The sequence below is a fragment of the Cnephaeus nilssonii genome (assembly GCF_951640355.1).
Source record: "Cnephaeus nilssonii genome assembly, chromosome: 4".
Taxonomy (NCBI): domain Eukaryota; kingdom Metazoa; phylum Chordata; class Mammalia; order Chiroptera; family Vespertilionidae; genus Cnephaeus; species Cnephaeus nilssonii.
The window spans coordinates 26127948-26144052 of record NC_137075.1 but is presented as its reverse complement, the minus strand read 5'-3'; the positions used below and the strand labels follow the sequence as shown (position 1 = coordinate 26144052).

Genomic DNA, 16105 nt, shown 5'->3' with positions numbered 1-16105 from the left:
CTTCGTAAGTGACCATTATAATGGACATTTTAAGGATTCCAAGATGTTTTTAGGTACTGCTCTGTATTGTAGTAATGATTGATTCATCTAATAGTCTTTGTTTGTATACCACTGTTATGTTTCAGTTAGTGGCAATGCTATTGTGTTTGTTTCCTAGAGCTGTCATAATACATTACCATAACCTGGGTCACTTAAAATAGAAATGTCTCACAATTCTGGAGACCAGAAGTTCCAAATCAATCTGTCAGAATTGATTCCTTCTGGAAGCTCTGAGGGGGGATCCATTCCATGCTTCTCTCTGAGCTTCTGATGGCTGCTGACAAGCTTTGCATTTCTTATTTTGTGGCAGCATAACTTCAGCCTCTGCTTCCATCTTCATATGGTCTTCCCTTCTGTGTGTCTGTGTCTTAAATCTCCCCCTCCCAAAGACATCAGTCATTTGATTTAGGGACCCCTCTAAATCCAGAATAATCTCATCTTTAGATCCTTAACTTCTACAAAGACCCTATTTCCAAATAAGGTCACATTCATTCAGGTACCAGGAATTAAGACTTGAATATATCTTTTTAGGGGTCACTATTTAACCCATTATAATTATCTAACACTTTTTTTTTTTTTTTTGGTTAGGATAGAGTGATCCTAGCCATTTCTTATTACAGGTTGGCTTTTAGTATTGTTATACTATTTTCCTTGGTGAATATTTCCTAATTATGTGTTTTCATTTGAAATTTGAATGAAACTTCTTTTTCTCATTCACATGTTAGGTTACAGATGTTTCCTATATCAGAAATTATTGTAGGAGTGAATCTTTAATGTCTCTACATTGTTTCTGGGTAGAAAAAATTTTCAGGAAATTTCTTTAATGTACTGTCACCACAGCTATTTGCTATATGATGAAATTAATTTTCAGACTCCTCAAAAGGAATATTTATTTATACCTTGGTCATAGTATGGTGCTCAATTTTTCTATGTTATGCCCCTATTCTTTTTTGTTTTTTTCTAGAAATGTTGTATTTGCAAGAAAAGTGGTGCTTCAATTGGATGTGTTGCACCTCGATGTAAACGAAGTTATCATTTCCCGTGTGGACTTCAGAGAGAATGTATTTTCCAGTTCACTGGCAATTTTGCGTGAGTTAACTGTTGAATGTGTGAAAGATGATGGTTAAAGAAAAGTCAGTAATGAATATGGATATTCCAATTATATAATTTCTTTGTTAATTTTTTCTCAAAGCTGCACTGAGTTTCTACAGTGTGTGTGTGTGTGTGTGTGTGTGTGTGTGTGTGTGTGTGTGTGTGTAGAGAGAGAGAGAGAATATATATATGCAGTCATTCCTATCTGCAGAGTCTTGAGATTTGCCTCTTTTATGGAGTCATTTCTGTCTGCAAAGTCTTAAGAATAGCCATATCTGAAATGGGCTTATTTACCTTTAACTTGCAGCTCTAGAGTATAATCTAGAACTGTTAATGTATACTCATAGTCAGTGAAAATTTTTACCTTATATAATTCTAGATTTTTGTATCTTTAGATTTACCAGTAATAGTCCAGTTTTCTTTCATGGAGCCATATTTACTTCTCCTAGTGTAAACTGAAGGCATATAAATTTGGAGTGCAAAAAAATAAATATTGCTCCCCTGGGATGCTCCTGAAAGTACTGCTTCTTGAATCCAGCTTTAAACATAAAATTTTTATAAATTTTGATATTAAATATCATGAGTGTTCTATTTCTTTTAGTCCTTGTGATCTTGAGCAATTTAATGAATTTTTACTATGTAAAAAAACTGCAGTTTAGATAATACAAATGGAAATAAATTTAGTGGGTTAGGAATAAGTTATTATTTTCATTTTATCTGTTATATGATTAAATATTTAAATATTAAGTTCCTTTAATTTTGTGCAGTGTTGAATACAATGGTGTGTATATTCTGTTGCTAACAATCTTATATAGGATTCTCAACATAATATTAGTTGCTGAGATTCTGTGAGGGAAGGCTAACCACATTTTGAAAGTTCAGTTAAACATGGTCATAGATTGTGAAAAACTGACTTATAATGCCAAAGATACAGTCTGTTGTAGGTTAATTATGAGAGAGATAGAAATGAAGTTAATTATGAGAGAGGTAGAAATGAAATTAATTATGGTTAATTATGAGAGAGATAGAAATGAAGTTTCTCTTATAAATGTGAATTGTAATGCTATCCTAATTGTGCTTTGTAATTTATTAGATATTGATTTTAAATAATTTAGGTCATTTTGTTGGAACCATCGACCTGTTCAAATAATTACACCTAATAATTATAGAGACTCCTTACCATGCACCATTTGCTTGGAATTTATTGAGCCTATTCCAACTTATAGCATATTACGAAGTCCTTGTTGTAAGAATGCTTGGTTTCATAGAGACTGTTTACAGGTAAGATGTTTTAGAAGCTTTTTCTGATATAAAATTTGTTGCTTGCTGATTTAAATTTAAAATTGGAAAGAATTAATGTGTATTTTAGCTCATACTACTTGTAACTTTTTATTTTTATTATTTTCATTTCAATAAATCTTTATTGTTCAGATTATTACAATTGTTCCTCTTCCCCCCCCCCCCCCCCCCCATAGCTCCCCTCCACCCGGTTCCCACCCCACCCTCTGCTCTTAACCCTCCCCCCGCCCCGCCCCCCCGTCTCATCCATAGGTGTACAATTTCTGTCCAGTCTCTTCCCGCACCCCCACACCCCTTTCCCCCCAAGAATTATCAGTCCACTCCCTTTCTATGCCCCTGATTCTATTATATTCACCAGTTTATTCTGTTCATCAGATTTTTAATTCACTTGGTTTTTAGATTCACTTGTTGATAGATATGCATTTGTTGTTCATAATTTTTATCTTTACCTTTTTCTTCTTCTGCCTCTTCTTAAAGAATACCTTTCAGCCTTTCATATAATTCTGGTTTGGCAGTGATTAACTCTGTTAGCTTTTTCTTATCTGTGAAGCTCTTTATCTGACCTTCAATTCTGAATGATAGCTTTGCTGGGTAGAGTAATCTTGGTTATAGGTTCTTGCTATTCATCACTTTGAATATTTCTTGCCACTCCCATCTGGCCTGCATAGTGTCTGTTGAGAAATAAGCTGACAATCATATGGGTACTCCCTTATAGGTAACTAACTGCTTTTCTCTTGCTGCTTTTAATATTCTCTCTTTGTCTTTTGCTCTTGGCATATTAATTATGATGTATCTTGGTGTGGTCCTCTTTAGATTCCTTTTGTTTGGGGTTCTATGCGCTTCCTGGGCTTGTAAGTCTATTTCTTTCACCAGGTGGGGGAAGTTTTCTGTCATTATTTCTTCAAATAGGTTTTCAGTATCTGGCTCTCTCTTCTTCTGGCACCCCCATAATTCTGGTACGCTTGAAGTTGTCCCAGAGGCTTCTTACACTATCTTAATATTTTTGGATTCCTTTTTCTTTTTGCTTTTCTGGTTGGGTGTTTTTTGCTTCTTTGTATTTCAAATCTTTGACTTGATTCTTGCGATCCTCTAGTCTGCTGTTGGATCTCTATATATTATTTTTAATTTCAGTCAGTGTATGCATAATTTCTAGTTGGTCCTTTTTCATATCCTCGAGGGTCTCACTAAATTTATCAGCCTTTTCTAGAAAAATTCTTGAAAAACCTTATAACCGTGATTTTGAACTCTATATCCAGTCGTTTGCTTTCCTCCATTTCTTTCATTTGTGACCTGTTTCTTTGTCTCCGCATTTTGGCTGCTTCCCTGAGTTGATAGAGTGGCTTTGTGTGCTAGGTGTCCTATAGGGCCCAGTGGCTCAGCCTCCCAGTTACCTGAGGTGGACACTCTTGATGCACCCCTTTGTGGGCTGTGTGCACAGTCTTGTTGTAGTTAAGCCTTGGTTGTTGTTGGTATCCCTGGGAGGAATTGACCTCCAGGCCAATTGGCTGTGAGGATCAGCTGTGTCTACAATGGGAGAACTTCTGTGTTGGAGACACCCTTATGAGGCAAGACTTGCTTCATTGGGGCTTTGGTGCTCACTGAGTCTGCCCCCTGAGTGTGTCCCTTATGGATCTGAGGAGTTGTAATCTGGATGGTCCCACTCTGACCACTGGGTACACTGGCTCTTGGATCTCCAGGGTGGTGCTAATTTATCCTCTGCCTGAGGCCACCCAGTAGGAGCTACAGAGAGATCTGCAGATTCCTCTTCTTTGTTTGGGTTTTGGAGGTGCCCAGATGAGGCCCAGCTGTGAAGCAATGCAAGCTGCTGTGGGGCCTTGTGCCTTCTTTTGGATGTTCTGGGTCTCACTGACTCAGCTGCAGTTTGTTAGGTAAGTTTAGTTTTCAAAGGACCAGGCCATTCATATGCAAAAGCCTCTACGCACAGCTTGGATGGGGTGGAGTCTCAGGGCAGAGCAAACAGCAATGGCTTCCCATCAGCCCTGCCCTAAGAGGCCCCCGGCTCTTAGTGTCCTGCGGTAATCGCTGCAGGCACCTCTGAGAGAAAGCCGTCCTCAAGTTCCACCCGCTGCAGACAGTCCAGTTTCTCCCTGTATGAGTCTGGGTCCCCAGAGTCTTGCCCGGAACTGGAGTTCAGAGCAGTTGGGAGCTTTTGTCTTTCTCCCGCTTGAAAAAGACAGCCGCGTACTCAGTTGCCAGCCCTCTCCACGCGTGCGCTTCCATACCTCTGCCTTTACTTCCTCAGCTCCTCTGAGTCTCAGTGTGCTTTTCTCTTTCCTTCTAGTTGTAGAATTTCCACTCAGCCAGCCTTCCTGTGGTTCTGGATGATGTCCGTTTTGTCTTTTAGTTGTAGTTTTGAAGTTGTTGTGTGAGGCAGCAGTTACTATGCCGCCATCTTGTTTTCTCTATTGTAACTTTTTAAAACAGCTTTATTCAAATATCTTCTTGACAAAAATGCCAACTCCATCTTTAATATCAAGGAAATCTGATTGTCCATATGGTACCATAGATCTGTTAATATGTAACATGTTAGTAGGTAACCTGCTGTGTAAAATTGTTCATAAGCCATATTTTAAAGGTTAAAAAAAATACTTAATGTACTTCATTTGAAATATAACTTCTAATATAACTTGCAGTATAACTTTCTGCTATGTGGTAGGAATTTGTAAGAGATGATGAGAGGCAAAGGATATTAGAATAGCAAAAATGGACCAACCTGCATGGCTCCGTGGTAGAGTGTCTACTTATGAACCAGGAGGTCGCAGTTTGATTCCAGGTTGGGGCTTGGTCCCCAGTGGGGGACTTGTGGGAGGCAGCCAGTCAGTGATTCTCTCTCATCATTGATGTTTTTGTCTCTCTCTGAAATCAATAAAAAATATATATATATTTTAAAAAATAGCAACAATGTTTTTATGAATTAACCTTTAATAATGGCAACAAGATGTGAATAAAATTAAACTTTTGTTATCTAAAAAAATAAATAGAAACCGCTTTATTGATGCCTATTTTACAGTAGGGTAAATTCACCCTAATGAATTGTACAATAAATATTTTAATACTTTATATACGACTTTTTAATGTATATTTATCTAATGATTTTATTTGTTTCACAATAAATAAAACATATTTATTGTCACGTTATTTACATATTTAAGCTTAGAAAACCAAGATATGTGAAATGATCATGTAATTGCAAGCTAAGATATTTAAATGTTAGAGGCCTTTCCTCTTGTATGTCAAACCTGATGACAAGTTTTCAAGTAAATGAAATTTGACATTAAACAATTTAATATTATTTTACTCAGAAGATATTTGAAAGTCAAAAATATCTCAGGCCCTAACCAATTTGACTCAGTGGATAGAGCGTCGGCCTGCGGACTCAAGGGTCCCAGGTTCGATTCTGGTCAAGGGCATGTACCTTGGTTGTGGGCACATCCCCAGTGCGGCGTGTGCAGGTTGCGGCTGATCGATGTTTCTCTCATCGATGTTTCTAACTCTATCCCTCTCCCTTCCTCTCTGTAAAAAATCAATAAAATATATTTTTTAAAAATCTCAGTTATTAGTAACATCAAATATGTAGTATTCATTTAGAAAAGTGCCAACTGATAGTTACATTTAATAGAATGCCAAATAACAAAGGATTTACTAGCTTTTTAAACCTTGGGTTTTATTATTGTTTACTAAAATTAAAGGAGGTTACTACTGATTATAGATTATCCACTAAAGCGTTTGTTTGTTTTTAAGTTAGGAGATATTGCAAATCCTCCTTTGTATCAAACAGTAGCCCTGTGCACGAATCCATGCGCCAGTAGCTCTCTGCACGGCCTGGCCGCTCCGCGCCTGCTGCCCAGAGGCTCTCCATGGCTCAGAGGGCCATCTGCGGCCACGCGCAGAATGCTTGCCTTGTCGCCGGGTTGAACACTTGCCTCGTCGCCAAAGCAAGCATTCTGCCAGGCCACTCACGCTGCCCACTCTCAGCGGCCGCCCCCCAAGACTCGGGGTCTCCGGCGGGGCTGAGAGGAGTGGGCGCCGCCATCTTGTGGCTATTAGTGCTGCATTCTTTGTGACAGTTAATCTGCATATTACCCTTTTATTAGATAGGATAGGACTAGAGGCCCGGTTCATGAATTTGTACATGGATGGGGGTCTCTTGCCCTGGCTGGTGATTGGGGCTGATTGGGACTGATTGGGACCGGCCAGCTGTGGGTAGGGACTGTGGGAGGTTGACTGGGAGTGTGCTTGGGAGGTTGACTGGGAGTGTGCTGACCACCAGGGTGCAGCTCCTGTGTTGAGCACCTGCCCCCTGGTGGTCAGTGCAAGTCATAGCTATTGTCCGGTCATAATAGTCACGTAGGCTTTTGTATATATAGACTAGAGGCCCAGCACATGAAATCGTGCACGGGTAGGGTCTTTAGGCCTAGCCTGTGATCAGGGCCATCTTCTGCCCGCTCACCGGTCCCCAGTCCTGCCCTGCTGCCTCCACCACCCCGGTTACCTGTTGGCCAGTCGATTGATCTGAGCCTGCGGGCCTGGGGGAGGGACCAAAAGGTCGGCGTTCTGCCCATTCGCCAGTCCCCAGTTCTGCCCCGCCGCTTCCACCCACCCTGGTTCCCCATGGTTTCCTGTTGGCCATCCAGTCTTTGGAGCCTGCGGTCTGTGGGGAAGGACCAAGAGGTGGTCAATCACCTCATAGCGACTGTTCGATCAGTCGTTCGACCTTTACGGTCACTGGCCTTTTATTATGTAGGATATTCTTAAAAGTACTAACAGTAGTCAAAGCAGTAAAGTCTAAATGATTACTTTCAATTTTTTGTATGAGCCTTGAACATTTATATTTAGGGCTATTCAGTGAAAAGTGGCAAGATGGGACCTATTTTGTTGGGTAAATATTAGAAATTCTGTTAATTCTTACAAATAAGTGTTTGTAAAAGGATCCAGAGAGTGTAGTTCATAAACATCATGAAGTGTTATCTGTACCTATTGAAGAAGAAGTTCACATTATATGAGAATCTTTAAAAAGTAATTTATCTTAATTAAGGGTTTGCATTTGAATAAATGTAATTGCTGCCAAATGTATCTTGTTAATTTTGTAACAGTATGTTATTTTTCAAGACAAATAAGATTTGCCTCATTTATCTGTAGCCTATCTAATAAAAGAGTAATATGCAAATAGACCGTCACTCCAAGACACAAGATGGCTGCCCCCATGTGGTCAAAGATGGCTGCCACACGATGGCTGGCAGGGGAAGGCAGTGGTAGGCAGTTGGGGGTGACCAGGCTGGCAGAAAAGGGCAGTTGGGGGAGACCAGGCCAGCAAGGGAGGGCAGTTGGAAGGGACCCAGGCCTGTAGGGGAGGGCAGTTGGGGGGACCCAGGCCTGCAGGGGAGGGCAGTTGTGGGCGATCAGGCAAGCAGGGAGGGCAGTTAGGGGTGACCGGGCCGGCAGAGGAGGGCAGTTGGGGGAGACCAGTTCAGCAGGGGAGGGCAGTTGGGGGGAACAGGACTGCAGGGGAGCGCAGTTGGGTGGGGACCAGGCCTGCAGTGGAGGGCAGTCTGGGGGGGACCAGACCTGCCGTGGAAGGCAGTTGGGGCGGGGACCAGGCCTGCAGGGGAGGGCAGATGTGGGCGATGAGGGCAGTTGGGGGTGACTAGGCCTGCAGGGGAGGGCAGTTAGGGGCAATTGGGCCAGCCGGGGAGCATTTAGGCATCGATTAGGGTGGCTGGGGAGTGGTTAGGGGTTGGTTAGGCTGGCAGGCAGAAGTGGTTAGGGGCAATCAGGCAGAGGCAGGCGAGCGTTTGGGAGCCAGCAGTCCTGGATTGTGAGAGGAATGTCCAACTGCCCATTTAGGCCCGATGCAGGCATTCGGACATCCCTCAAGGGGTCCCAGATTGGAGAGGGTGCAAGCTGGGCTGAGGGACCACCTCACCTCCCCCGGGCACAAATTTTGTGCACTGGGCCTCTAATATATATATATAAAGCGTAATATGCAAATCGATGATGGCGGAACGACCGGTTGGCTATGATGTGCACTGACCACCAGGGGGCAGACGCTCAACGCAGTGGCTGCCCCCAGTCACAGGCCCTGATTTCCCAATCGAGGCCTGCCCGCCAACCTCTTGGTTCCTCACCCCTCCTGGCAAGCTTCGATCTTCTGATGGGGAACTGGGGGTGGGTGGTGGCAGATGCAGGCGGCACCAGGGCACTGCTCATCCTGCCGGTCGCTCCACACACACAGGGCGGCCACGGCGGGCGGGGCCAGCTGCCGGCAGCCGGGGAAGAATGGCCCTGATCTCAGGCCAGGCCTGGGGACCCCACCCATGCACAGATTTCGTGCGCCAGGCCTCTAGTGTGTTGTTAATGAATCAGAGAGAGGTTCTCAAACTTGACCTAGTATTCACTGGGCTTTTTGTGAACACTCTGAAGATACCAAGTTTCAAATTATGTCATTAAAAAGTAGAAGTAAGTCCTAGCTGGTTTGGCTCAGTAGATAGAGTGTCGGCCCAAGGATTGAAGGATCTGGGGTTTTATTCTGGTCAAAATCACTTACCTCGATCCTCATGCAGGAGGCAACTAAACGATATGTCTTCTCCATCAGTGTTTCTCACTCTCCCTTCTACTCTCTCTGAAAATCAATGGAAACATATCCTCAGGTGAGGATTAACAACAACCAAAAAAAATAGAAATAGTATGCTAACAAAATTGTAGGTCTACTTTATGCAAATATAAAAATACAGCCATGTTGCCCTGGCTGGTGTTGCTCAGTGGTTAGAGTGTCGGCTGTGCTCCAGAGGCTCTCAGGTTCAATTGCGGGTCAAGGGCATGTACTTGGGTTGATGGTTTGATCACCGGCCCTAGTTGAGGTTTTTGCTGGAGGCAACCAATTGCTGTGTTTCTCTCACATTGATGTTGCTCTCACGCTCCAACCCTCCCTTTCATTTCACTCTCTATTAAAAAAAAAAAAAATCAATGGGAAAAATATCCTTGGGTAAGGATTAAACAACAACAAAAATACAGCTACATGGATAACTGTCTATGTATTAATAAGCAATTGTTACTTGACTGGAGTTCATTCATATTCTCTATAGGAGCTCCAGTGGCTTTTCCACCCTAGTACTAGAGTCTTAACTGAAATAATAAATGGAATCTGCCCTATCTAGATAGCTACAATAATATCTGAATAATTATTTTAAATATCTGAACTTCATTAATATAAAAGAGTCAAAGGAAGTACAAACCTATGCAATAGAATGCAAAATTTTGAAAAAAAACGTATGCAAAAATTTCATTGTTTTTACCACTACAAATGCTATATATATTGGAATTTTGTGAAGAAGAGACTATAGGTTAATATAAAAGAAATTAATGGACCCCAGCCGGTGTGCGTAAGTTAGCATCGACCCACGCACCTAGAGGTTGTGGGTTCGATTCCCAGTCCCGGGTTGCAGGCTAGATCCCCAAAGGGGACTGTGCAGGAGGCAGCCAAGCCAATCGATGTTTCTGTCTTCCTCTCCCTCTCACTTCCTCTCTAAAAAAATAAAAATAAAAATGTTAATAAAAACATAATGAAATTAATGGAAACTTTTCACTCTGGCTATGTAGAGAATTGTCACTATTCTTGTTCATTTTGGATTTCTCCTTCATTGTTCTGGTCTTGGTATCTTTCATATGGCCTCTGGTGTTTTTTCCTCCATACTAGACACTTTTTGTATCACATCCTATATTTAATATGTGTTACAATTGCTTGCCGACCCTTTAGGTTTAGATTTCAGAAACTTGTTGCTTTCCTACACACGTGTGTGTGTGTGTGTGTGTGTGTGTGTGTGTGTGTGTGTGTGTGTGTGTGTGTTACTTGGTAGTAGTTTGAACCTGTGTTCCTGTTTGTTCACTTGTTCTTCACCATCGGAAAATTATTCCCCAATCCAAGTCTGTCAGGTCTACCTAATAATTTGTGTACACTTTTTTGTTGCTGTTCTCTCTATTTTAACTAGATTTTTGTAGGAGCCTACTGAACTGGTCTTTCTCCTGCATGCCTTATTTCCTGTAATTTCTTCACACTATCGGTTTTGGTTTACCTGTTTAGCCTCCTTATTTAGTTTACTATGGCCAACATGTCATCCCTCAGTATATTAATTAGTTTTCTAATTACATGTGGTTACTATTACCACTTGATTTTATATATGCTATTTTCTAGTTTTGTAATGTCTTTTGTCCCATTTTCCTGGCAGACTCTTGTGTCTTCTTCCAAAATTAGCTTTGACCTTACCATCCATGTGACATTTTTGTCAGGCTCTTATATAGACTGAGGTGCTTCTTCCTTTCTCTTCCATGTATATACTTAAACAAAACAAACTTGTACACTATATTAGAATTGTATACTTTATGCCTACTCACAAGTCATTTTATATTTCTTGGTGTTTGGTGCCTATATAGTAGGGATTACTGTTACATATTTGTTAATGAAGGTGTGCTGTTAGTTTTGTGGTATTTTTTACTGGGTATTGGCTATTCTTCCTAGTAGGGTTATAGTTTTCTGTTTCCTTTTGCATACCCTCTGCCTGCTGCTTTTGTATTTGTAGTAACTGAGAATGAGACTAGGCTTTATACTTCTTCCCTCTTAGGAAGAAAACTAACAGAGTGAGTTAAAAATAGGACCAAGGATACTTTTTATGTAGCACTTATTTAAATACATTTCCTAGATGAAGCAACTCAAGATTTTTACTATTTTATTCACAGACATGGCCAACACAATATTTGGGAACAGAAATGATATTAGACACCAAAGGTTAAGAGGGATATATGGGTGAATATATAGTAAAGCTAAGAACAGTCAATTCATTAGCTTAAGTTTTTTGGCCATTGGGAAAAAGATCTCCAAATTTTAGCAGTGGGATAACTTAGTTTATCTAAGTTTGAGAACCATTAGTGTACAAAATAAGATTTCATTATATATTGAGTGAAAAGTAGCACATGTTCTGTTAGTTATAAAGTTCATAATATATTGCTAAATTAATAGATTTTCTATTTTTTACTACAGGTTCAAGCAATAAATGCAGGAGTGTTTTTCTTTAGGTGCACAGTATGCAATAATAGTGACATATTTCAGAAAGAGATGTTGAGAATGGGGATTCATATTCCTGAAAAGTGAGTAATACTTTTGACAAAAGATATTTTATAAATAGGATTTAATAACAGTGAAAATAGTCATTTATGTCTGATTATGTAATAATGGAGAAGCAGCCACTTCAAATGGGGAAATGTAAAGCAGCCCCTGCCACCTCCTTTTTCTCCCCAGATTGCTAGTTCTTGAGAGCAGGGACTGCGACTTAAATTCTCATTAGTTGATTTATAGTCTCTTAATAAACACCTCAGTTGTATGTAATGTTAATTGATTTATATACAAGTATAGTAAGCTTCAAAATGGTATGTATAAATTAAGAGAATCAAGATGTGATTTTAAATGTCTGATAAGAATTTTGTTAGTACTTAAAGGTGAGGAATCCTAAAATAATGGTACTAAACTTGAAATAAATGGAAGTGAAATGTTAAGTTAGAAAATTTCTGCTTAAATTTTCAGTTAGCATTTGAAAATTCACTGTGAGACTAAATGTAGGCTAAAATGACACTAAAGGATTTGTATCTTGAAGAGAATGATTAATCTTAAAAAACAAATTTTAGCCTCATTACTGAGTACTGTTATATGAAAAGTTTTTATTTTTAGGTTCATTACCAATCCTTTTATGTAACATTTTAGGTCAAAGTATATTTTATGTCTTGCTTCATTTACAGAGATGCATCTTGGGAATTAGAGGAAAATGCTTATCAAGAGCTTCTGCAGCACTATGAGCATTGTGATGTACGAAGATGTCGTTGCAAGGAAGGGCGAGACTATAATGTGCCTAATAGGTATACCGGGAAGTTCACTTGTGCTTTATTCGTGTTCTTTTTTCTTTCTTTCTTTTTTTATTAAGGTATTATATGTGTACATATTATTCGTGTTCTTATTGCAACCTTCAGCTTAGAAAGCAGAGTTATAGTTAGTGAAATGTATTTGCTCTTAGGATGTTTGAAGTTTTAACTTTATTAAATATATATTTACATCTGTTTACAGAAAAATTATTACACTCAGCATAATTGCAACTTATTTTCTTGGTGCATTTTTGTGAGGCTCTATTTTTTAGTGCTGCACGGGTTCTATATTGTAGCCACTAGGCACATGTGGCTTTTGAACACTTGAAGTGTGGCTATTTCCAATTTAGAGGTGTTGGAAGTGTCAAATACACACTGAAGACATAGTATGTATCTTAGTTTGCTAGGGCTGCCATACAAAATACCACAAACTAGATGCCTTAAATAATAGAAATTTGTTTCTACTACTCACAATTCTAGAGGCTAGAAGTCCATGATAAAGGTATCCACAGATTTGACTTCTTCTGAAACTTCTTGACTTGCACATGACTCCTTTCTAGCTATATCTTCATATGATTGTCCCTCTTTCTATGTCTAGTCATAGTGGATTAGAGTCCTCACATATGACTTCATTTTATCTTAATTATCTCTTTAAAGGCCCTATCTCCAAACACAGTCACATTGTGAGGTACTGGGTGTTAAGACTCCAACATATGAATTTTGGGGAGACACAATCCAGCCTATAACAGTTAAGAAAAAATAAGTGAAAATATCTTAATTTCATATTGATTACTTATTTAACATAATGATATTTTGGAAATACTCAGATTCATTGCACCTATTTTATTTTTTAATTATTTTTAAAAATATAGTTTTATTGATTTCAGAAAGGAAGGGGGAGGGAGAGAGAGAGAAACATCAGTGATGAGAGAGAATCATTGATCAGCTGTCTCCTGCATGCCCCCTACTGGGAATCAAGCCCACATCTGGGCATGTGCCCTGACCAAGAATCGAACCATGACCACCTGGTTCACTGGTGGATGCCTACTACTGAGCCACACCGGCTGAGCCCACCTATTTATTTTACCTTTTAAATATGGTTACTAGAAAAGTTTAAATGACATATGTAATTTGCATTGTACTTCTATTAGATGGCCCTGTTTAGAGGTTAATTTAACTAGATTAAACTAGCAGTGTTTCTTTTAGATCATTATAAAAAGGGTTTGGTATTTGAAATTTATTGATTACACCTTTATAATGTCAGTAGATATTTTTAAAATGCAGAATAAAAAGTAACAAAACCAGTTTTGTCAAAATTTGTCTAGGAAATTTCATTAAATTTGTATCCCTGTTATACAATATTATTTGAACATGGCAAGGTGAAACTTAAAGTGCAGAGCAGAATATTGGGAGCCTTGTCCCTCATGGAAAATGAGCTACTTCTCATTTGGGAAGACTCCGCTGAGGTTTTGGCAGCTTTGGAACGTTTCCCCCAAGCAGCTGTTGGCACTCCTGATTTCCCATTCTGGGCTGGGTTTTCCCTTCACTATTCTTGTTACAATATGATCGACTATTTAAATTGTCATTGTCATTAGACTAAAAATTCTTTAAGGGTGGATATCTCTTTGAAGATGTCAAGTAAGGTGCGTTTACTTAATATGGTGACTCCGTATATTCAGAAATAGTACATTCTCAAGGGTTGTGTTGAAGCACAGATTAGATAATTGCAAACAATAAAGCACTTTAGAGTTCTAAGAAGCAATGCATTCATTAATATTGGTCTTTTCTAAATTCATTTTAGGCTGTTTTAAACCACTGGCCCATCAGTAGCTACCAAACTTCCTTTTTTTCCTGGCAACTACTTGAGATTGCTATCCCTTGCGTTTTCTCCTGGGATACGGTTACGTGCTATATAAATCTTTTCTTTTTAATCTCACTTCCTCTCATCCTAGTGACAGGAAGGCAATTTTGCTGAAAGGCAACATAGTATAATGGTTAGCAGCATGGGTCTGACAGCAGGTAAAGTGGGTTGGAAGCCTCCCTTTGAGACTTACTAGCAAAGTAAATTTGATTGGGCAAGTTATTTACTGCTCTATGCTTCGGTTTCCTCTTCTTTAAAAATGGATACAACAGTGGTTTTCTCTACCTTCTAAAATTGTGAGGATTAAACTTTTCATGTAAAGAATGAGAACTAGGCCCAGCCGGTGTGCCTCAGTTGTTGAGCATCCACCTATGAACCAGGAAGTCATGGTTAGATTCCTGCGGGCTTGATTCCCAGTAAGGGGCTCTCTCCTCATTGATATTTCTGTCTCTCCCTCTCCTTTCCTCGCTAAAATCAACTAATATATATATAAAGAATGAGAACTGGGCCTGGTGTATAATAAACATTTATGTTAGCTCTCATCTTTCTTTCTCCATTATTAGTTGGCAGAACTATCTGGGGAAGGGGAGCTGGGACACATACCTGCATACCCATATTCACACAAAGGGAGTTTTGCCAACACCTACCAGATGGGAGGATATATAGTTACCTCTCTCATCACCTACACATCTACACACTCAGGAAGTATACCCATCTTTATAGAGACAGAGTCTACTCAAAACCAAAGAAGGGGCCACACATGACAATCCCCACCTACACTCGTACAGAAAATGTAAATATGGACTTGCACACATGCAATACATGGGTGGGAAGTGGGAGGAAACAGATAAGAGAGAGAACAAATATGGGCCTGGTAGTGAGTCTGGGTCCCGAGGAGCTGCGCAATACCTGAATTGTCTGAGCAAGCTTTTTGTAGGAAATAATCCCTCATCTTGGATGAGAAAGATAATATTTTAGGTAAGGTAACATATTTACTGAATGCCTCTTCCATATCAGATACACTGGCATAGTAATTGCCAAATATAAAATAAAAATTCTTTCCCTTCTTTAATCCTATTCTTTCTGATGTTTATATTCTTTGTTGTATGTGCATGTTCATATACATGTTGATACTTAGAGAATATTTAAAGGAGAAGATTATAAACATAAATAATGAAATAGAAAAATGTGCTTTAAGAAAAAGTAATGCAGTAACAATGCAGATAATCTATTTTTCCTCCTTTGGGTTGGTTTTGTGTGTGAGGTGGACAGTGAGGCCTGTGGCAATGTGGGAATTTGACTAAGTTAATATCAAAATGTCAATACTTGCTTCTCTTTATCTCCTCAGCAAATGGGAAATAAAGCGTTGTCAGTCTTGTGGTTCTAGTGGAACACATTTAGCCTGTTCCTCACTACGATCGTGGGAACAAAATTGGGAGTGTTTGGACTGTAGAGGTATTACCTACAACTCAGGTAACATTTTGTAATTTTGAATAAAGATGTTCTTATTCAAATACATATTATTTAAAAGTTTCTACCTATATTCTGTTATGCTCACATTGGATTTTAAATCTGCAGGGGGTTTCCAAAAAGCCAAAAAACATACATTACCCAACACTAACAATGTTGGAATAAATGATTGCTTGTTGGAAGAATCATCACCTAAATTATCCAGACAGTCACCTGGAGCCCAGCACAAAGATCTGATGAGGTGTGTATTTTGAATTGGAGAAAAATACAAAACTCTATTCTGAGAAAATGAATAGGAAGTGGCTGTATATACTTAGAATACTAGCTGAGCTTTACAGTAGTCTGGAAGAATGTTTTTCAAACAGCAGGACCCAACATTTGATCATGAAATCATCCAACCAGCATTTAAAGAAGAAAATG

At 39.4% G+C, this 16105-nt stretch overlaps 1 protein-coding gene across 2 annotated transcripts in view; it reads left to right on the top strand.

The window, feature by feature from the left end:
* G2E3 (G2/M-phase specific E3 ubiquitin protein ligase) overlaps positions 1-16105 on the top strand; it is a 76800-nt gene that overhangs the window by 28215 nt on the left and 32480 nt on the right. For both annotated transcript variants that reach the window (XM_079769403.1, XM_079769402.1), the window contains 6 exons: positions 1004-1128; positions 2247-2412; positions 11483-11589; positions 12235-12351; positions 15564-15688; positions 15794-15926. In XM_079769403.1, coding sequence (XP_079625529.1) covers positions 1004-1128; positions 2247-2412; positions 11483-11589; positions 12235-12351; positions 15564-15688; positions 15794-15926 — 773 coding nt within the window. The remainder of the gene's footprint in view (positions 1-1003; positions 1129-2246; positions 2413-11482; positions 11590-12234; positions 12352-15563; positions 15689-15793; positions 15927-16105) is intronic.